The 22,041-nt window shown below is 56.4% G+C and overlaps 1 protein-coding gene across 1 annotated transcript in view; it reads right to left on the reverse strand.

The window, feature by feature from the left end:
* Positions 1-689: 689 nt before the first annotated feature.
* Positions 690-22,041, reverse strand: part of ARHGEF10 (Rho guanine nucleotide exchange factor 10) — a 92,016-nt gene continuing 70,664 nt past the window's right edge. The window contains exons 26-29 of the mRNA XM_047092012.1: positions 17,460-17,602; positions 13,195-13,369; positions 5,317-5,439; positions 690-2,438 (exon numbers count right to left, since the gene is read on the reverse strand). Coding sequence (XP_046947968.1) covers positions 1,927-2,438; positions 5,317-5,439; positions 13,195-13,369; positions 17,460-17,602 — 953 coding nt within the window. The 3' untranslated portion in view covers positions 690-1,926. The remainder of the gene's footprint in view (positions 2,439-5,316; positions 5,440-13,194; positions 13,370-17,459; positions 17,603-22,041) is intronic.

Here is a 22,041-nt window from a genome sequence, read left to right on the forward strand (position 1 = left end):
GCTCCTTGCGAACCAGGCCCTAACTCTTGGAGCCCAGGAAGAGCTCAGGGGGCCGCAGGTGAATCGGGAGACAACTACGGCCCCAGAGAGAGGCCGCTTAGCGCCCAGAGCCCCTCACAGAGCGGGACCGCTACCACGGGAGCACCCTATGTGGCATCGTCACACGGGGTTTTTTCTAATGACGTCATCAATGTTACAACCTAAATGCAAACCTCCACCTGTACGGTCTCGTTCTCTCCTTATTTACGCCAGAAAAAAACCTACTGGTTTGGAGTTTTCTGAGACAGTATCAGGTCAGAGTCCTTCCGTTCCCCCGGCCCGTGAAAAGACCGAGAACCTTCACGGCTTCTGCCGCACAGACGGTACGGAGCTCGGTGGGCTGCAGACGCGGTCTTTGTGTTTTACACGAAATTCATTCAACCTGCGACATCACTCAAAATGTAAAACGGCGAGTACGTGAGTCTCTTGGAAGTGTCTCAGCTCAGCACCCACCTCAAGTCACAGCACTGTTTTCCTCTCACGCTGGGACTGTCTCTGGAACTCGTACTAAACTCCCAGGCCAGCAGGTGGCCATCCTGAACTTGAAAGGGCCCCTCAGAACCCCCCAACTGCCCCTTTGTGTTTTATGGGGAAAAAAGGCAACTCGAATACTGTATTTTTAAATAAAAAGACTTTATTTATGACTTCAGGTAGCAGCTAACAGTTTAAGAAAGCTTGGGGAGAGATTACTTTCGCGTGGGGGTATATGTGCACCTTGGGAAATATTTGGCTAAGGCATAAAATTAGCATTTTTTAGTCATCTGTAAAGTGCTGAGAAGTTTATCTCTGGTGATGCCCGCATTAATGTTCTCAAACCGCTCAGTGAGTACGACACGGAGACATAAACCCACGCTATGCGGGACGGGGCCCACTGCTCGCCCGCACGCCTCGACCACGCGGGGGCTTTGTGACCACAGAATGCAAGCCTGCGTGCTTGCAGGAGGCACACTGAGGCAGTGTCCCCGGCCTGTGTCCCACCCCAGCAGGGACACACCCACACTCTCTAGCACCATGAGTAACCTCACAAGGCATATTCGAAGCAGGCACCGAGGTCCAGGTCAGCAGGCGCGGGAAACACTCTGAAAGAGCTGAGGACACGCTCAGTGTGCATCTCCTACGAGAGGGAAACGTGCATTTCTAATGTGGGTATTGATACTCCTTACGAGGAGGAGGGAAGGATCTTCTGGTGTGGACGCTCGAGTCTAAATGTTGATAAGGTATTGAGCATTTTGGTTCAAAGCCGAACGTTATTTGTGAAATGTTACAGACGATATATTGACTAAAACATTAACTGTTAATCTTTAATAGAAAAAAAAGGCAGTACAAAAATACTACTTTGTTAAAATACACAACACGCACATTATGCCGCTTTGGAAAACCCACTTCACTTCAGAAAGCAAATACCACCACCTGGACGGGGGGGACGTTAGCTGGCTCTCTTCAGCGTTACGGACTCTGTGCTGGAATTTAAAGATATGCGATATAAATAAAAGGAGAGACTCTGAACCGAGTAAGGTTACTCTAGGAATTGTTAAGAAGTTTCTCTACGACGGAATAAGCTGTATTTCCCCATAAGTTCTGAGTCCGCGAGCTCTCTAAGCAGCAGGGCCCGCGAGTGGGTGCGGAGCGTCTGTGTTTCCGCGTGGTCTGCCGTGCTCGCGAAGCACGCGGTCGCCCCCGGACGCCAACACGGCTGCAACCCGGCCTGGTCCTCTGTCCCCTCACGGGCGTCTGTGCTGGCTTCCGCTCCGGAGAACACCACCGCGACGGTATTGCACATTTCTTCCCCCAAGACGTGATTTACCCTCAACCAGTGTAGACACGGCTACAGCCCTCGGGTCGCCCGGCTTGGCCGCAAGGACGCGGCCACCCAGACGGGCCACGGACTCACGCGTTCAGCAGGGGGATCTGCCAGACCATGATGGAGGCGGCCAGCTCCTCGGGGCGCTGCGGCCGCGCCTTCCTGCTCACCCGCCGGTGGCCCTGGCCCCCGCACACCACCAGCACCGAGCTGGCTCTCGCCCTCCTGACCCGCCGCCCCCTGCTCGGCAACATGCTGGGGAGCCGCAGGAGGTCGTAGACGACGCTCTCCTCCGCTCTGGGCTCCAGGGAGCCCGAGCCCTGCGACGGGGTCAGGGACCCGGATGACGAGGAGAAATCGCTTCTGTGGGTCACGGAGCCCAGCGAGCCCCCCAGCCAGACGGCGTCCGGGCCGCTCTGACTCGGGCCGGGGCCCGGCCCCTCGCCCGGCAACACATCCTTCTGGTCTCCATCCTGGGGGTCTGCGCCGGGTGGCGGGCTGCCCGAGGGCTTGTCCTTGTCTGTTTTGAGGGCGGCGGTGGCCATGACCAGGAACTTGACGGGCCCGTTGTGCGCGTGGTAGGAGACCATGCCTCTTCCTGGGGGATGGTGGGGGGGGGGGGAGGGGTCATTCAGCAATCTTCAGCAATCACCGCGTGCGGCAGCCCAGAGGGGGTCAACACGCATCTGCCCCCGTCCAAACCACAGAATCCCACACACGACTGGGACACCGACTGACCACTTAACACGAGAACAGCTTCTCGCAATCTCGTGGATTTTTAGTTAAGTCCACGAAATCTTCCAGAATGACGGGCTAGGATACAACCCTGGTTTTCGTCCACAGCAGCTCTGCCCCGACACCCACAGGGGACTTTTCACAGCAGTGAAACAGCTGTTTTCCTGTTCTCTGTATAAATGCCTTCTCACTTGCTCTACAGAAACATGTTGAATTTTTCTAAGTCTTGATTGAAAATTTAAATGCCAGGGGTGCCTGGGTGGCTCAGTCGGTTAACCATCCGACTTTGGCTCAGGTCACGATCTCATAGTTTGTGGATCTGAGAGCCCTGTGTTGGGCTCTGTGCTGACAGCCCAGAGCCTGGAACCTCCTTCGGATTCTGTGTCTCCTCCTCTGTGTGCCCCTCCCCCACTCACACTCTGCGTCTTTCGGTAATAAACATTAAAAAAAAATTAAAAAAAAAAAAAAACGAAAATTTAAATGCCAGAAATGTGTCAGTTTTAAGAACAAGATGCCTAAGTAAACGGCCAGTAGCTTCCTGCCATTTTCTGTTACAAAAAGGTTCTAGGAGTTACTTCTGTGGTTTTAATTACATTGGGGACTTTTTGATTTAAAAGTGACGTGAATTTAATTTTAAAACATCACCTAAGGGGCGCCTGGGTGGCGCAGTCGGTTAACCGTCCGACTTTAGCCAGGTCACGATCTCGCGGTCCGTGAGTTCGAGCCCCGCGTCGGGCTCTGGGCTGATGGCTCGGAGCCTGGAGCCTGTTTCCGATTCTGTGTCTCCCTCTCTCTCTGCCCCTCCCCCGTTCATGCTCTGTCTCTCTCTGTCCCAAAAATAAATAAACGTTGGAGAAAAAAAAAACAAAAAACAAAAAAAAAAAACATCACCTAATCCAAGAGCACGTGTCAGAAACTACCTATAGGTCTTTTTCGAAACAAAGTTTATTTCCCCCCGAACGTCCTGACCCTACGTTGTCAGGTAGGAACAGGGTGTCAGCACTTTTTAAGTGGTTCACAGGTGAGGGGTCCAGGATGGGAAGCATGTGTCCCTTTGTCACCAGATGCTTTAAGGCTGACACGAGGCCCTAGCCCTCACCTTCACCCCTCCTTGGCCAAAGCAGATTAAATCACAGGATTCTTTAGCCGGTGTGAGTGGCAGTGGCCAACTAGTAGGTGCTGGAGGGAACCTAGAGGGGGCAGGAAGGCTTGACCCCAGCTGGGGAGGTGTGATCTAAAAGTTACAGAGGGACAGACACGTCATATGTTATGAGGCAATTATAGAAAATGGAAAAAAAAAACAGCAAAATCACAAGTTTGGTTTTTTCAGGGACAAATTGGCAAAACTGTACAGAAAAATCAACAGAACGAGGGTGTACGACTCAGGAGAATAGTCAGGTATGTTGTGAGGGAGGGGCCCCTGTGCCAGGGGCAGGGGCAGGGGCAGCGGCAGCGTGACCGCTTCATCAGCACGGTCTAACCTGTACGTGTTGGTTACGTGCAATTTCGTGTGCGTGCAATACAGAGCTCAGAATAAAAACTGAGATTAAGAAACGAATGACCGGGGCGCCCGGGTCGCTCAGTCAATTAAATGTCTGACTCTTGATTTCGGCTCAGGTCACGATCTCACAGTCTCGGGAGTTCAAGCCCCACATCAGGCTCTGCCCTGACGGCACAGAGCCTGCTTGGGATTCTCTCTCTCTCCCTCTGCCCCTCCCTGCTCGTGCTCTCTTTCAAATAAATAAATAAACTTAAAAAAAAAAATCAACAAAATTGGAATCCTTAGCACCAACAGGTGGCTCCTGAACTTAGGGAAAGATAAGTCTGTTAAAGCCCGTGGAGAAAAAAAGCTTTTTGTCTGATGTCACGTGAAATACTCTAAAGTTGTCAGTAGGAAAAAACTATAGAAACAGAATCTTTATTGACATTTTGGTGAGTTTCCTACAAATCTTTTTCTTCTGAGAGTTTTTCCCACATCGCTGATGTTACATCATCAACGTAAAATTTGAGATCTTGGTTTTCCTTATGGAATTGACGTTTTGTGTGTATCATTTAAAGCTCTCCACAAACACCATTTCTACTGGCTACATCATATACCAAAATGGCAGTGCAACCATTTTCTCAACTGTCTCTTTCCCCCTAATTTTAAGTTGTTTCCTATTCCGGGCTACTAAAAATTGAATGCTGTATCGAATATCTTTTTTGCATCTTGTTTTTGTTCACGGACTCAGCTGCTTACCAAGGCAGATTTCTGAACTGAAAAATCCTGAATCCAGACACACAAGCCTTTTCAGGCTCGTGACCTAAAATGCCAAGTTGCTTCCTGAAAATCCTGTACCCATTTGAACTCCTAGCAACGTTGTGCAAAAAAGCACACCTCACGTTGTCCAGAGGCTGGGCTTCCTTCTTGGCCACAAAAAATATAAAAAGCATCCACTCCCACTGAGCAAAACCATACAAAAATGACAGAAACTAACAGGTGGCAGTAAAGGTAACATGAAAACGTGTTTGGGGGGAAAGATTCTCCCTGGGCCACTAACAGAAGCAGCAGAAAAATAAAAGCAGGAATTGATCCCAATTAGCAGACAGTCCAGCGTATGCCAGAAAAGAAGGGAAAAAAGAACCCCAGATAATCTGCACGGTTTAAGCAGACCCTCCCCTCCGGCTGCAAAAGCGCAAGGAGGCAGACGGGCTCGGCGAGCTGACGGGACGGGATGGTGCGTGCGGAGGGGTCCACTCACCGGTCACTTTGGGGATCCCCTGCAGACGAGGCACGGGCAGGGCCACCACGAAGCCCAGGCTGGTGCCGACCATGAGCAGGCCATGGCAGACAAGCAGGCTGGTCACCGACAGGCGCTGGTGCCCTGCAGGGGGCGGGGGACGCAGTCCGGTGTCTGCAGCAGGTGGGGGGCGGGGCAGGCGCTCACCCCCACCCCCCGGAGCGCTCCCCGCCCAGCCAACCCCCTCCCCACCGGCCAGCGGCTCTCCAGCTACACACTGCACTCAGTCCCTGCCCATCCAGGAAGAGGAAGGCCGCAAGCCGAGCATCGTTTCGGCCCTCCCCACCCCTGCCTCCTAGAAGGAGAGGCCTCGCCTCACAGGTGACACAGAGCTAACACGTGATCTGTGTTCTGTGTTCTACATCACGCGCCCAGCACGACTCCCCTACTAGTGCCCCTCGGCACAGCTCATCAGTGACGGCAGGTGACACGGAGCTAACACGCGATCTGTGCTCTATGTTCTACGTCACACGCCCAGCACGACTCCCCTACAAGTGCCCCGCGGCACAGCTCATCAGTGACGGCAGGTGGCACGGAGCTAACACGTGATCTGTGTTCTATGTTCTATGTCATGCACCCAGCACGACTCCCCTACAAGCTCATTGGCAGCTCATCAGTGACAGCAGGTGACACAGAGCTAACACGTGATCTGTGCTCTGTGTTCTACATCACGCGCCCAGCACGACTCCCCTACTAGTGCCCCTCGGCACAGCTCATCAGTGACAGCAGGTGACACGGAGCTAACACGCGATCTGTGCTCTATGTTCTACGTCACACGCCCAGCACGACTCCCCTACAAGTGCCCCGCGGCACAGCTCATCAGTGACGGCAGGTGGCACGGAGCTAACACGTGATCTGTGTTCTATGTTCTATGTCATGCACCCAGCACGACTCCCCTACAAGCTCATTGGCAGCTCATCAGTGACAGCAGGTGACACAGAGCTAACACGTGATCTGTGCTCTGTGTTCTACGTCACGCGCCCAACACGACTCCCCTACGAGCTCATTGGCACAGCTCACCAGTGACAGCAGGTGACATGGAGCTAACACGCGTTCTATGTTCTATATTCTACGTCATGCCCCAGCACGACTCCCCTACAAGCGCATTGGCACAGCTCATCAGTGACAGCAGGTGACACGGAGCTAACGCGCATTCTGTGTTCTGTGTTCTACGTCATGTGCCCAGCACAACTCCCCTACAAGTGCCCCGCGGGCACAGCTCATCAACGACAGCAGGCCACACCCCAGGCTTCTGTCGGGACGGGGAAGGACGTGGGACATGGTTTGGGAAATGTCATATGAAACGGTGGCACCAGGAAGGCCTTCACGGAAAGGCCCTTGGATCAGTTTGGGTTACAGCCACGGCCCTGTGGCCCAGAAGTGCACGGGGCCACCTGGCTGGTCTCCTGTGGGCCTCTGCCCTGAAGGGTGCCAGGGGTGTCTGCGTGATCACCACCACTCCGCGGGTGGCACCACTTTGAGCGAGACACACGGCGACCCCCGGCCTCTCTCTGCCAGCTCGAAAGCCGGCGCGTGGACCAGACGGCGTTCCTTGTGTGTGAGGCCACGGTGGCACCTAAGCTGACGTGACCCCATCCTGCATAGACAAGGTTCCTTCCAACATCTCTGCATCGACCTCAAGTTCACCTCCCGTAAGAAACATGGCAACAAGTGGCCTGGTACCAAGGCCAAAGCTACATTAACACGACCGTTTTTACGAATTTTTTTTGCAATGGCAAAAAACAAACAAGAAGGGGTGCCTGGGGGGCTCAGTCGGGTAAGCATCTGATCCTTGGTTCTGCTCAGGTCATGATCTGGCGGTCTGTGAGTTCAAGCCCCGCGTCGGGCTGTGCGCCGACAGCACGGAGCCTGCTTGAGATTCTCTGTCTCCCTTTCTGCCCCTCCCCACTGGTACACATTTCTCTCTTCCACTCTCTCTGAAAATAAGTAAATAAGCTTAAAAACACAACATCTACAACGAACAAAGATTTGGTTTTGCTTCTCAACACAGACGTACATCCTGTTTTACAAGCTCATGATGGTTTACGTTCCCAGGACTTCCGAACGTCTGACTGAGGGACGTCGTTCTGGAGATGGGTGGGTGCTGCGTGAATTCTGTATACACCACAGAGCACAGGTGCACAGGCACCGTCAGACGTGATGGGGCCAGCGGACGCGGCTGAGGGATGAGATCCTCAGCACCGTTCACAACCGCCATCAACGGGCGACAAGCTGGGGGGAGTCCACATGCTCGCGGTAGATACTCCAACAGAGGCAGGGAGCGGGGGCAGCACAGAGCCTCTAAGAGTGGGAGGCAATGCTTCAGCAGGGTCCCTCTCTCTGCACCGGCACCCAGAACACCCCACAGGCAGCGGACAGGGCCCAGCCGCTGGTTAACCCGGGATTAGCTGCTGGCTAACCCAGGATTAGCTGCTGGCTAACCCGAGATTAGCTGCTGGCTAACCCGGGATTAGCTGCTGGTTAACCGGGGACCACTTAATCCAGGACGGCAGCAGGAACCAGGATACCAAACCCCATCCTCAGTCTTGCTTCCTAATTCACAAATCATCTTCAGTCTGGTTTAATTTGCTGACTTCCCCTAGGATGTGGTCATTGAGTATTTCTTTTTAAATTACACTGATTTTACTTTTTTTTTAATCCTGATTTGGCCATCATACGTGGCCACGTCCCTCCTGGAAGGCAATGCGTTCGCTCCGTGGGGACACAGAAAGGCTGACTTCACATGACCTCTCAGAACTTCTCCGTCAAAACAGTCTCCCTGGAATATTCTAGACAAAGCAGCAAAACGTGCCGCTTGCATCGTGGGGTAAGTAACTGAGTGGGAGCCCCAAGGAACAAGGCCCCGTTACACGCTTTCGCTGTAAACTCTACACCGGCAATCTGCTCTCCAAGGTGTGTGTGCTCATCCGGAGGCTGCGTTATCCCGTGTTCGACCGCGTGAGGGCCGATGTGCTGTACGTCACGGAGCCTGGGTGTGATGGTTTTCAGAACAGAGCTCTACCCAGAGGCAGCAGACGTGGCCCACTCAGCACAGCCATGTCCTCCTCCAGGAAAAGTACGCTGGGGCCTCCAAGAATTATTCGGGTTCCATGAAGTTCTGTTAACTCCCAAGACAGGTGTGAATTACCAGTGTATCAATTTTGTGTTTGATTTTTGTTCTTTCTGGCTTGGGCAGTCTTCATCTCCAGAACCTACTGGAATTTCATCGTCCGGTAAGGGCACAAAAGGGTAACTTCACATATTCCTGCCACGTGTACACAACGAAACCCATGTGGGCAACCCATGAACACGACTCTCGGATGGAGGCTCCGGGTACGTGCCAGCACTGGACGTGCAGGAGTGCGGGAAAGCCGCCGGCAGTCACAGGCACCAGTGTCCAGAGAACGACACAGCCCAGCGGCCTCCAATCGGCGCACCTCCGTGCCTATAGCGTGAACACCGAGTCCCCCGAAGCCGCAGCCAACTAACGCTTGTCTCCAGGAAGCACCGGCCTGAGGGTAAGACCACCGGTAAAAGTTCAAGGGAAGACATGGGGCTTGGGCCTTCTCATTCTCTACATCACAAAATGCAACTAGAGGGGCGCCTGGGTGGCGCAGTCGGTTAAGCGTCCGACTTCAGCCAGGTCACGATCTCACGGTCCGTGAGTTCGAGCCCCGCGTCGGGCTCTGGGCTGATGGCTCAGAGCCTGGAGCCTGTTTCCGATGCTGTGTCTCCCTCTCTCTCTGCCCCTCCCCCGTTCATGCTCTGTCTCTCTCTGTCCCAAAAATAAATAAACGTGGAAAAAAAAAAAAATGCAACTAGAATCAGACCAATTTGGGGGCACCTGGGTGGCTCAGTCGGTTGATGTGGACTCCGGTCATGTCTCAGGGTCGTGAATTTGAGCCTTTGCATCAGGCTCTGTGCTGATAGCCTGGAGCCTGCCTGGGGTTCGCTCTCTCTCCGCCCCTCCCCTGCTCTAGTGCGCGCCTGCTTGCTCTCTCTCTCTCTCTCTCTCTCAGAATAAATAAATAAACTCAAAAATTTTTTTAAACATCAGACCAATTCTGGACCACGTCTTTCTGAGGACTGTACCCCACAGCCACTGAGGAGACGAGACAAAGACAACAACATTCCGAGCGTAGCGGACTTTGCTCTAACCACCCACCCCCCTCCAAGGCCACTACACAACCTTCACGGAGAGTCTGAGACGCAGGTCAGGCGTAAGATGCCCCCAGACGTTGGTGAAATTCGGGAGGACACGCGTCACCCGAAGGCTCCCGCTCCGATCTGGCCTGGAGGCTTGCTGGTTCTCCACAGCCTGACGGCGACACGGGAATGAAGACCCACGACCGAGGGGACGTGTGCTGTGACCACAAGGACAGAGCCGAGCCCCATCGGACGCCGGCGTCCGGCCTGCGGAGGGTGGGCTCGGGGAAGCGTCTCACCGCACAGCCTCTCAGTCCCACCAGAGCCCAGGTGGGTCTGTGACAGCACAGGAGAGCCACGCAGAGGGAGGCAAGAGAGTCATTGACTGGAGGGTGAAAGCAGTCACGAAAACGCTCGTGAGAAATGAAGGAAACACCTCCATGTGTGGGTCTGTAAACGCAGCGTGGACGTGAGGCCAAGTGAGGACAGGGACAGAGCTCAGCCCTACGAGAAGGGGCCCAGCCCGTGGCACTTGTGGGCTAGCCTGTGGGGGGTCTGGAACCGCCTCGACCTTGAGCAACAAGGGCAAGATGGCAGCAGGTCCGGGGCTCCCCTGGGGCTGCTTGGCCAGTGAGGCCAGCAGGGCCGCGGGGTCAGGACTCTGGGGGCACAGAGGGCAGTCCCCCGGACGGGCCGGCCGCTCACGGGCACGATGACAGCCTGCCCGACACACCATCTGATACGACGGATCCAGACTGCACACACCTGCTCCACCAGCTGGCGTGCAAAAGAGAACACACCAGGTCCCCAGGGAAGTGCCCGTAAATCAGCGTTTTCTTATACGCAAGCTCGTAAGTTGTGTCAATCTGTGCTCCTCGTGAAACAAAAGCGCCCTATGTTACTTAAGAAACGATGTGGGGGCGCCTGGGTGGCGCAGTCGGTTAAGCGTCCGACTTCAGCCAGGTCACGATCTCGCGGTCCGTGAGTTCGAGCCCCGCGTCAGGCTCTGGGCTGATGGCTCGGAGCCTGGAACCTGTTTCCGATTCTGTGTCTTCCTCTCTCTCTGCCCCTCCCCTGTTCATGCTCTGTCTCTCTCCCAAAAATAAATAAACGTTGAAAAAAAAAAAATTAAAAAAAAAAAAAAAAAAGAAACGATGTGTACACAGCTCGTCCTATGGATTAAATCTCCCGACCACCACACACGCGTGCACATGTGGAAACCATGAAGTGGAGAATGCGTTAGCTTGGTTGCGGTGAGCCCTTCACGACGTGCACACGTGTGCAAACAACGAGCCACACGGCCGGTGCGGTTTTACGTGCCAGTCACCCCAGTACAGACATGAAACACAACCAGGGAGCAGCTGTCCCTCGCTCGCTGAGCCCCAAACAAACGTGTCTTGTCGCCGTCCCTGCTTCCCACTGTCCTCTCTGCCCCCAGCCGGCCCGCCTTCCAACTGCAGTGTACTTCCCCTGGTCAGAGGCCAGCCTTTCTGGAACCTGAACCCAGACTATTCATTTCTCAATGCGTCAACGGTGACCGTTCCTCCAGTACCTTCCGCTCAAGCTACAGACATCTTCAACACTGTCACTGACCCATCTGCCACCAACCCACCAAGTAGCCACCAACCCACCGCCAACCCACCACCAAATCTGCCCTGAGTCTGGAAGATTCTGAGAACTTGTTTCACTACCGACACGAGCAGGGGACCCAGACAACTTCTAAGAGCTTTTTTCCACGCTTACGTACTTGCAGAATTTAAATGTCATCCGACACGTAATCCCGATTAAGAGGCAACTTGATCGGGGTTCTCTAACCTGCTCAGCCTTTCGTGATGAACTTTTCCAAAGTGAATCCTAAATTCAGTGCCTTTACTATCCTGGTTCCCCCTGCTCTCAAACACCAGCAGCACAGCTCCTCCTTCACACGTACACACACACACACACACACACACACATACACACACACGCACAGGTGTGGTGCACACACCACACCCACACCCACACTCACGCGTGCAAGCACGCTCACGTACACACAACAGCACTCCAGGTACACACACACTCTCACCGCCTGCGAGCACCCATGCACACAACACCCCCAGGTGCATACAACGTGTGCACACGCATGCACACCAGCATTCAGGCTGTGCGCGTGGCCGTCCCCCGCCCGGTGCTCCTCTCCTGGCCGCTTGGATGTGCACTGCAGGGCTCTCTGCGCTCCTGATGCCCCCTCTGACTCTGCACAATCCTCTCATCTCGTGACGGTGGTACCTGACTTTGTCTGTCCTGTCCCCCCGTCCCTCATCGCTCGCCGGGAGGGCAAAGTCCCAAACAGGCCCCTTTCCCAACTCGTCGTCCGCATGCCAGCCCCTCCTTCCAATTTCCCACGTGGCTCCTTCGCTCAGCACCACACATGCTAGCTTCCTCCAAGCCGGCTCAGTGGGACCCGGTGTCGCTGATGACTTCACGTTCTTCCCGAAAACCGAGGCCCCAAATCTCAGGCTTTCTGGCCCTTCCTCTCCCCAATCGGTCCCGCCGCAGGTGACTCTGCTCACTGCCGCTTGCCAGGGTGCGTCCCTCGGGACCACAGGACGGCCCGCCACCCTCCCGTCCTCGCAGCCCGCTGCCGGGAAGCCCCTTCCACACTCATGACCGCACAACCTTCCCGGCCTCCTCCTTCCCTCTGCCCCTCCGCCCTTGCACAGCAGCCACCTGCTTACGCACGTCCGTCACACGCGGACGTGCCCCAGCTACAAGCCCGCACACACCAGCGATGCGTTCCGCGTACGACCTACACGCATGCAGGCACCAGGTATGCGCTAACACACACTAGCTGCACGTTCGTTTACACATGACATACACACACGTTAACTACACGCCTATATGTACCAGATATGAGAATGCACTCTAGCTCCATGGGTGTCCATACCAGCTACACGAAATACAAACGTATACATACTGGCTAGAAACTTATACACACTGGCCACAGACCGGCAACATGGTCCTCGCACGTGCTAGGTGCCTGTTTGCACTTACTGGCTACAGGCTTATGTACACACTTGCATGCGTGTTTATGCAGACAGGCATGTGCATACGCACACTAGGTACGCGTTCACACGTGCCAGCCACGTGCACACATATACCAGCCACATGAATCTACCCACGAGCTACATGCACACGCACACGCGAGCCACACATGTATACACACTCGCCACCCAGACACACACACACACAAGCTACTTGCCACCCCACAGCCGCACCCCTGCACCTTTGCTGGTTTTGTCCCCCGTCCCACCCCCCCACCCCCGCTAGCGGCATCCTTCCTGCTCTGTGCCTGGTGGCCTCCCAGCCGAGAAGCTGCGTCTCTGGCTTCCCTTGGGAGCTGTCCCCGCCCCAGCAGATCTTTTCCTCCTCTCTGTTCTTCAGCTTGCTCCCAGGGTGGAGTCTTACCAGGCTTAACTGGCGCACACGGGCTATGATCAACGGCTCCTGACCTACAAAAGTGGTGCTTGAATGCGGTTCCGTGCCAGCACACAGAGTCGCGGTGCGCACAGCGCCCTCGCCCGGAAGAGCCGCGCCTGGAATGGCCGCGCTTGCGCGCCAGCGCCCTCGCCCGGAAGAGCCGCGCCTGCGCGCCACGTCCCCCGCCGTGTCCTCCCTCGGGGGACCCCCCCCCCCGCCCCCGGGTGCAGTTACCTGGCAGCATATGGTGCACAGGCGTGGCTATGTTGATGTCCTGCAGATGCTTGAGCGTCTCCGTGTGGAAGAGGCGGAGCGTGGACCCAGAGGTGAAGGCGATCCAGATCCCCACGCCGGCGACGACCATGTGAGAGACCACCATGCCTTCTTCCTGGTGGGCGTCCAGCTGATTCTGGAGAGATCGAGGAGAAGCGGTGGACGGGGCAGCGGGTGCGCCTGGAGCCCCGCCCACCGCGGAGGCGGATCCGGCAGTCCCCGGGTGGGGGGGCGAGAGCAGGAAGGCAGGAGGGACAGAGGGACGGAGTGGGCAGAGGGACGGAAGGCCCGTGAACAGGGACACACGATGGCCAAAGGAGGCCGGCCAGCGCCCCCGACTTTGGTGGGGAGGCAGCAGCCCTCCCCCAAATCTCGAGCAGGAACGGAGGTCCACACCCCGGCCTTGGGTGGCCCCGAGATGGCCTGTCTGACCCCACCGCTCCCAGCGCTCCTGGGCTGCCCATGGTGTCTGGGTTTGCAGTCGCCCCTGGCTTGCCCACAAAGGCCACCCGCTACTTCTCTGCGTGACCAGGTCCTTCCTCCCGGGCTTCTGGCCGAGCTCTGCCCCGTCCACACCTCCATCCGGACAACCCTGCTCTATGGGGACCCACGGGGGCAGATTTTGTGACTTGGTCCCAGCGCGGATGGGCCAGCACTGGGCAGCTGGCGGTGTCGTCTGCTAGGTCTGGAGGAGGGGTGTGAGCCTGGAGACTCCGTGTGAAGACACGGGGTCCTCAGGGCAGACCAAACCCCACACGGTCCTCCAGATGGAAACACTGGAGGCCGAGCCACACGGGAAACAGGTGGTACTTCTCTGACTCAAGGGCTGGTCCCAAAAGTCTAAGCGCAGGGGGGGCTGTGTAGAGCCCGCTGAACTGCCCGCCTTCCCCGGCTGCTCCTCTTGGGCTCATGACATGGTGGTCACTACTCCCTGGGGGAGGAAGGCACATCCGGGGGGAGGGTCGTGCATGTTACAGAAGCTCGGGAATCAAGGAGCAAAGCCACGTTCTGTCCTTGCTGCGGACACTCCAGGAAAGACAAGGTAGCACAGGTTGCTGGCCCTCAATCCCGGTTTCTAATTCAGCAGGCTGAGGGTGGGGCCCAGAACTAGCATTTCCAGAATGTTCCGAGGGCCCACCGATGCTCCACACCCCCTTTTTTCCACTGCTTTTCGGCAAGTTACTTTATCCATTCACTGCAGTTTGTCCTCCTTTCCGTCCCGAGTCACGTCACACGCGGCCTTGACGTGCTCCCAAGATGCCGCGGGCACATCTCCGGTGCTGCTGGTGCACGCTGTCCGTGACTGCCCGCTGACGTGTCTCCTGCACTTCGCGGCCGGTGGCCTGTCCTCCCAGAACCAGCTCGTCCTGCAGGCCTGCGGGTCCTGTGGGCCCCCCGCCCACGTGCGCGGTCTCCAGCAGCACCCCCTTCAGAGGGGCCGGCAAACCGGCCTCCAGAGAGCACGGACTTCCTGACATCGGTGGCTCACCATCCACCCAGCGTGGTGGTAGCCCTGCCCCGGCCAGACGTGGCTGCTGTCGTGGGACACCTCCCACCCTGGCGGCCGTCTGCGATGCTCACAGGGACCGAGGAATAGCCCTAAGCTCATCCGTAATGAACGTGAGGTCCCTTCCGACCCCACCTGTGCCGCCCTCTCTTCCCACCAGGCTCTCAGGCTCCCCCGACCTTTCTCGCACGTGATGGGCCTCCCTCCTCACAGGCTCTACGTCGTCTCCTTCCAGGAATTCTGCTCAGCTGGGACAGCCGGCGGCATAGGGCTCTCGGGCAGAAATAACCCAGCGTTTCTGTCCTGCCCTGTGTGTCCCTGGCATCAAAGCCACGATTCCGCTCTTTCCTGCCAGCTGCCTGGCGCGGCCAGAGCCACCGCGGGCTGACTTTCTGCCACCTGCAGGAGGTGGGGTCTTGCAGGACGCTGGACTGGCACATCAAGGACAAGCCACAGAGAAGCTAGTTGTGGTCCAACGGAAAGTGCATCGACCTCGAGCCCGTCTGGGACCCGGCGCGTCCAGGTGCGGCACCTGGTGACTTCCCGAAGGCCTGCTGTCCTATGCCGCCCTCGGGGGTCTGGCGCAGTCTAACACCGTCCACCCAGGCCCGCGTGGACTCGGTGTTACTCTGACCGCGGTCAGCCCACGCTCTGTGACGTGAAGGAGCTCCTACAACGGGCGGGAGGCTTACGGTCCACCTTCTGACGTTACGGAATCTGCCACCAAGCGTGTCCATGAACAGGTTTCACGAACGTCTTGAAATGTGTCTCAATGAGTGCTGGCAAAATGTCTTCAAGCCCCTGTCCTGGCTGAACCGGTGACCCTTCCTAAGGAGAGTCTAGACAAATATCTTTGGAAGTCCATGATGACTAAAGTTGATCACGAGTTTGTGGAGATTGGCAACAGTCATTCCAAAATGCCCTCAGGGCCCTCACGGGGATGACGGGGACCCTCCCCTGAACAGATTCCTTTCTCTACCACCTTGGGTGTGATGCTCAGAGGAATTTTTATCTGTGACAGGATTTGTTTCATTGGCGGAAAAAAAAACAAAAAACCTTTGCTATCTGAGTTCATTTAGAGTAGAAGCGAGAGACGGTCACGTGTAGACAGAAAATAATTAGGTACGTGCAACTTTTAATAAAAAAAGAAATATATAAAATGGGCAAAAAATTCAAAGGTATAATAAGTAAAATTCTTTCTCTCTCTCATCCCTGCTACCCTGCTTAGGACAGCTTTTTGTGTGTCTCCGAAAGTACACACATGTGCACGTGTTAAGCAACTGCTAACAACAGGTAATACATAAAGCGCTCTGCAGGCACCCTCTGTACGTGTATGTTCACACAACAACACTCTGCAACCTGCCCCTCCTCCGCTTAACTGAACACCTGTCAGCGCTGCCCGCTCATTCTCTCCTGCCACTGCCAGGTATGACGTTATTTACCTAGTTCCCCCACTGGTGCTCGTTGGGTATTTTCAATTATTCGTGGTATCACACAACGCGGCGATACGTGACCTCACCCACACACGCATGAGCTTATGTAAGGAGCAAACGTCTAGCGGTGGCATTGCCAGGAAAAGGACTGAGCTCTTTGAATGCCAGACGCCAACGCGGGATTGCCTTCCGGAGACGCCGCACCGCGGCCTCCCTCCACTGGCTGAGTCCCGGAGCCCTGGACTTACCCGGGACCAGCCACGACGTGCCCACAGCTCGCCAACGCTGGAAAGTGAGAACGTTTCACCTTTCGCCCATTTGAAAAATGGCTCCTTGTCACAATAAGCGCTTTCTAGAGATGAGGCTAACGCACGTACGCCTGTACGTACGGGTAAACACGTGTGTGAGTACACCGGCCGGGTGTACGAACACATACCTGTGCGCTGCACGATTCTTAGTTTAGTGCCCTATTCGTATTTTTGTCTAAGCTGCCTTATGTCCTCTGAACATTTTTTACTAGCTTGGCTTCTTTCTCTTAAAGTTAATAAGAATTCTCTTTAATAAGAACATTACCTCTCAGCCACAGATGTGGCATATATTTTCTTCATTTTCAGTTACAGAAGTTTCTATACAAACACACACTTATTAAATGTGCACAGAAAATGTTCTAAAACCGCACCAAATTTATTTTTTTTATTATGGCAACTTCTAGGTATGTGTCATGCTTGGAAAATCTCTCCCGCTACAAAGTAATGAGAACATTGTACTGCTTTCTATCTAAGTTTATGATTTTGTTTATGTTTTTAAAATTACCTCCATCTGTAAAGTTTACAAGGGGAAAGGCTCGGGGCCAGAGGCACGGCTCCACATTTCCACATGGCCCGTTGTCTCCTGATCCTTTGTTGAATAACCCACGGACTGCACTGATTGGAAAAGGCCACTTCGATCAAATGTCAAGTCTGTCCATGTCCTTGAAGACTCTCTATTATGTTCGTACCGAGCACGTTTTTTAAAGTAACGTGTTTGTGGTCGTTAGCAGATAAACAAGCAACAGTTCTTTCATGGGCGCGTGGCTAGAGGACGGTTAGCTGAGTTATCTACTTAATCTGGTCTTTCCCAGATTTCCCTCCCAAATCTAGGAGGAATTTTCTCTCCGTGCAGGGCCACATGCAAGAGGCTGCCAGCATCAGCTACAGGCCAGAGGCCCTCTGACCGCCAGCATCGGAGGCTAACTGGGGCCAGCTCTAAGATGCGTCTCTTCTGTGCCACGCACTCAAGGGGCTTACCTCTATTGTGTGGGTCTCGGCGCTGATCGTAAAAACTTGACCTCCCGAAGCTGCCCATAACGTGTCCTCCGTCATTACGAGACTTCTAACTGGTAGCACGCCTAGTTTTATCACTGTCTGAGGTTCGGGACTCCAGGATCCATCTTGAAAAACAAAAATTTTACTTTCAAATTCAGTTATCTGTACACAGGGAGTAGGGACAGGATCCCAGCTCATTTTAAGTAACAGGCAAAATATCATCGGTAACCGTGACGTTCACACTTGGTGCTGGGCGTCCAGAGTTCCACGAGCACCATTTCCACGAGGCAACTCAGCACGGTGGCAGAGCCCGGAGTGCGCGTGACCCCAGCCGGGCCACCTGGCGTGTCTCCCGCACAAACGGCCCGCGAGGTGGCCGTGACAGTGTGAGGCATGACGAGGTGATCGATCAGCTCAGCAAGGTGCCCGGCGCCCGGGTGTCTCATACGCCCTGTCATCTACAACGCCAATACACGAAATGACCCCGTCGTCAGGAGGAGGGTCCACACCCACACGGTGCGGGCCAACGTCCGCACCTCCGCTACCTGCTCGCTCTTTTGAGCTTTCCCTCGATACGCATCCTGTATCATCAGGATGGACCGTATCTTCCCTGCATTAGAACAGTAAGTCAGAACTGGGAGCAGAGGCTTTCGCTCGCTCTGGTCCTGAAGCACAGGCCCTGATGAAATACGTCGCTTTGCAAATACTTTCAAGGATCTAAGGATGAGGTCTGTCATACTTCACATGAAGTAGAGTCAACAAACAACTTGGAGAGCGGTAAAAAACATGTAAAGCAAGACTAGACACACGTTTTCAACGTGACTACATAATTGTCCTGTGAAAATTTAGAATAAATTTTTCAATTTTCAAAGCAACCACTAATTAAGCCATCATGCCTAAAAACATCTTTAAAAAATTGTTTTTTACATTTATTTATTTTTGAGAGACGAGAGAAACAGAGCACAAGTGGGGGAAGGGCAGAGAGAGAGGGAGACACAGAATCCCAAGCAGCTCCAGGCTCCGAGCTGTCAGCACAGAGCCCAACGCGGGGCTCGAACCCACGAACCGTGAGATCGTGACCTGAGCTGAAGTCAGACGCTTAACTGACTGAGCCACCCAGGCGCCCCTATGCCTGAAAGCATTTAATGGTTCATCCACCAGTGCCTCTGACTTCCTAATCAAAACAGAGCTTTGCTCAGGGACGAGGGCACAGTCTTGGTTCCGAACCAAGTTCCGGCTTCTGTGTTCTAGATCTGAAGCACTGAACCTTTTAATCCAATCCCTCTTTATGAATAACTTTAGCTGAGGTTGTGCAACCACCAGGAGGCAACCAGGCAGGTTCTGAATTCCATGGCACACTTTCAAGTTATAATTCAACTTAAATGGAGATGCTTTTATGCTACAATTAAGCCAAAAGATGTTGCAGGACAATTACTGGTTCCAGGGGACAATGACCTGTAAAATCATTTGTAAAATCCGCACTGGACCCGGAGTATCATCGCGCGGTTACACACGCGTGCACACACAAGCACACGCTCACTAGCAGTCACACATGCACATACATACACACAGAAGCACACAGGCCTTCTCATCCGGGACTCAGAGCCCTTTGAGACCCCGCAGTCTCCACTTTCGATGGGATCACAGAGGCTCCGAGCTGAGATGCGATTCTCCCCAACACTCGCACGGCACTGAGAGAGCAGGGCTGTGGACCCCTGCTGCCCCTGCCCCACGGGGCCTGCCCCCCGATGTGGCCACGTCCTCCAAATCAAGACGCCTGCTGCTGTCAAGTTATTTTGGTTTGGGACTAGCTTCTAACGATTGAACTTTGTTTTCCGACCACCTAAGTCACTCCTTCTACAGATCCCGTGCACAAAATCCTCTGAGGGCCATGGGAGGGCACAATGTCGGTCCCTGGGATGCGGGCCTCAGCTCCAGCTGACACGCCACCTGTCCGGGGACAGCCTCTTTCTGCAGTCTTCCCTCCAGACCTGGGTCCTCAACCGGGCTGTCCAACCACAGCTGGGTGCAAACCCGTGCCAATGACATTTTGAACCCACACTTAAAAATCTGGAAATTTCCTACAGAACATTCCAGATTCCGAACGCCCTGAAAAGTCAGATGCTTGCAGCAGTGCCTGGCGGAGAAGCTGCCTTTCCCCCTCCGGCTAGGCACATCGTCGCCCCTCAGAGAACACGACGGTGGGGAAGAGACACCTCTCCAAAGAAGACATTCAGACGGCGGACAGGTACGTGAACTTGCGGTCAGCACCACACATCATCAGAGAAGTGGAGTGAAAGCACAGTGGGCCATCGCTCCACACTTGTCAGAATGACATCATCAAAGACACGAGAAACAACAGGTGTTGGCGAGGATGCGGCGAAAGGGGGACCCTCGTGCACAGCTGGTGGGAATGCAAACTGGTGCGGCCGCTCTGGACGACAGTGTGGAGGCTCCGCAGGAGATGAGAAACAGAACTACTCTACGACCCAGCTGCCCCACCTCTGGGCTCTTACCCGAAGGACACGCGAACAGTAATTTGAAAAGGCCTGTCCGCCCCACGTTCACACGGCATTATTTACAATCGCCAAGACACGGAGAAGATCCAAGTGTCCCCCAACGTGTGAATGGACAGAGATGCGCCATACATACAACGGAATATCACTCGGCCATAGAAAATGAGCAGATCCTACCTACTGCTTGTAACGTAGGAGACAGGTCAGACAAGGACAGACAAGCCCGCTAATGGCCCTCGGCCGCCCTCAGGAGGGGCGCAGACCCCTGCTCCCCGCCCTTTCTAGCCTGTGCCCTTCCCCGGCCCCCTGGCTGAGCTCCACAGGACGGGTGCCTGCAGGCTGGCTCCACGGCCTTCCCGCACACGACTCCGACCCCGGCACCCCCCAGCGCTCTCTGGGTGCCCTGAGAGCTATGTTCACCTCTGGGTACTGTTCTGTTCGCCCCCCGGACGTGAGGAGCAGGACCTGTGCCCATCTGCAGCCGCTGGTGACCGGCTCAGGGTCCCCTGAACCAGCCAACGCTCAGACTGTCCCTGAGAGGGTGACTGACCCCAGTACAGAGCCGGGGGAGGGGGGGTTCCCGAGGTGGACCACAGGCGGGCAGGAGCCGGGGCGGGGGTGGGGGTGAGTTCCCAGGGTGGACCACAGGTGGGCAGGAGCCGGGGCAGGGGTGGGGGTGGGTTCCCAGGGTGGACCACAGGTGGGCAGGAGCTGGGGGGGGGTGTTCCCAGGGTGGACCACAGGCGGGCAGGAGCCGGGGCGGGGGTGGGGGTGGGTTCCCAGGGTGGACCATAGGCGGGCAGGAGCCGGGGCAGGGGTGGGGGTGGGTTCCCAGGGTGGACCATAGGCGGGCAGGAGCCGGGGCAGGGGTGGGGGTGGGTTCCCAGGGTGGACCACAGGTGGGCAGGAGCTGGGGGGGGGGGTGGGGGTGGGTTCCCGAGGTGGACCACAGGCGGGCAGGAGCCGGGGCGGGGGGTGGGGGTGGGTTCCCGGGGTGGACCACAGGTGGGCAGGAGCTGGGGGGGGGGGTGTTCCCAGGGTGGACCACAGGTGGGCAGGAGCCGGGGCGGGGGGGGGTTCCCGGGGTGGACCACAGGCGGGCAGGAGCCGGGGCGGGGGTGGGGGTGGGTTCCCGAGGTGGACCACAGGTGGGCAGGAGCTGGGGGGGGGGGTGTTCCCAGGGTGGACCACAGGCGGGCAGGAGCCGGGGCAGGGGTGGGGGTGGGTTCCCAGGGTGGACCATAGGCGGGCAGGAGCCGGGGCAGGGGTGGGGGTGGGTTCCCAGGGTGGACCACAGGCGGGCAGGAGCCGGGGCGGGGGGTGGGGGTGGGTTCCCGGGGTGGACCACAGGTGGGCAGGAGCCGGGGGGGGGGGGGTGTTCCCAGGGTGGACCACAGGTGGGCAGGAGCCGGGGCGGGGGGGGTTCCCGGGGTGGACCACAGGCGGGCAGGAGCCGGGGCGGGGGGTGGGGGTGGGTTCCCGAGGTGGACCACAGGTGGGCAGGAGCTGGGGGGGGGGGTGTTCCCAGGGTGGACCACAGGCGGGCAGGAGCCGGGGCAGGGGTGGGGGTGGGTTCCCAGGGTGGACCATAGGCGGGCAGGAGCCGGGGCAGGGGTGGGGGTGGGTTCCCAGGGTGGACCACAGGTGGGCAGGAGCTGGGGGTGGGGGTGGGGGTGGGTTCCCGAGGTGGACCACAGGCGGGCAGGAGCCGGGGCGGGGGTGGGGGTGGGTTCCCGGGGTGGACCACAGGTGGGCAGGAGCTGGGGGGGGGGTGTTCCCAGGGTGGACCACAGGTGGGCAGGAGCCGGGGCGGGGGGGGGTTCCCGGGGTGGACCACAGGCGGGCAGGAGCCGGGGCGGGGGTGGGGGTGGGTTCCCGAGGTGGACCACAGGTGGGCAGGAGCTGGGGGGGGGGGGTGTTCCCAGGGTGGACCATAGGTGGGCAGGAGCCGGGCAGGGGTGGGTTCCCGAGGTGGACCACAGGCGGGCAGGAGCCGGGGCGGGGGTGGGGGTGGGCTCCGGGGTGGACCACAGGTGGGCAGGAGCCGG

The sequence above is a fragment of the Lynx rufus genome, unplaced genomic scaffold (genome assembly GCF_022079265.1).
Source record: "Lynx rufus isolate CCGP_SWC_20201006 ecotype Redwood Valley unplaced genomic scaffold, mLynRuf1.p SCAF_3, whole genome shotgun sequence".
NCBI classification, from domain to species: domain Eukaryota; kingdom Metazoa; phylum Chordata; class Mammalia; order Carnivora; family Felidae; genus Lynx; species Lynx rufus.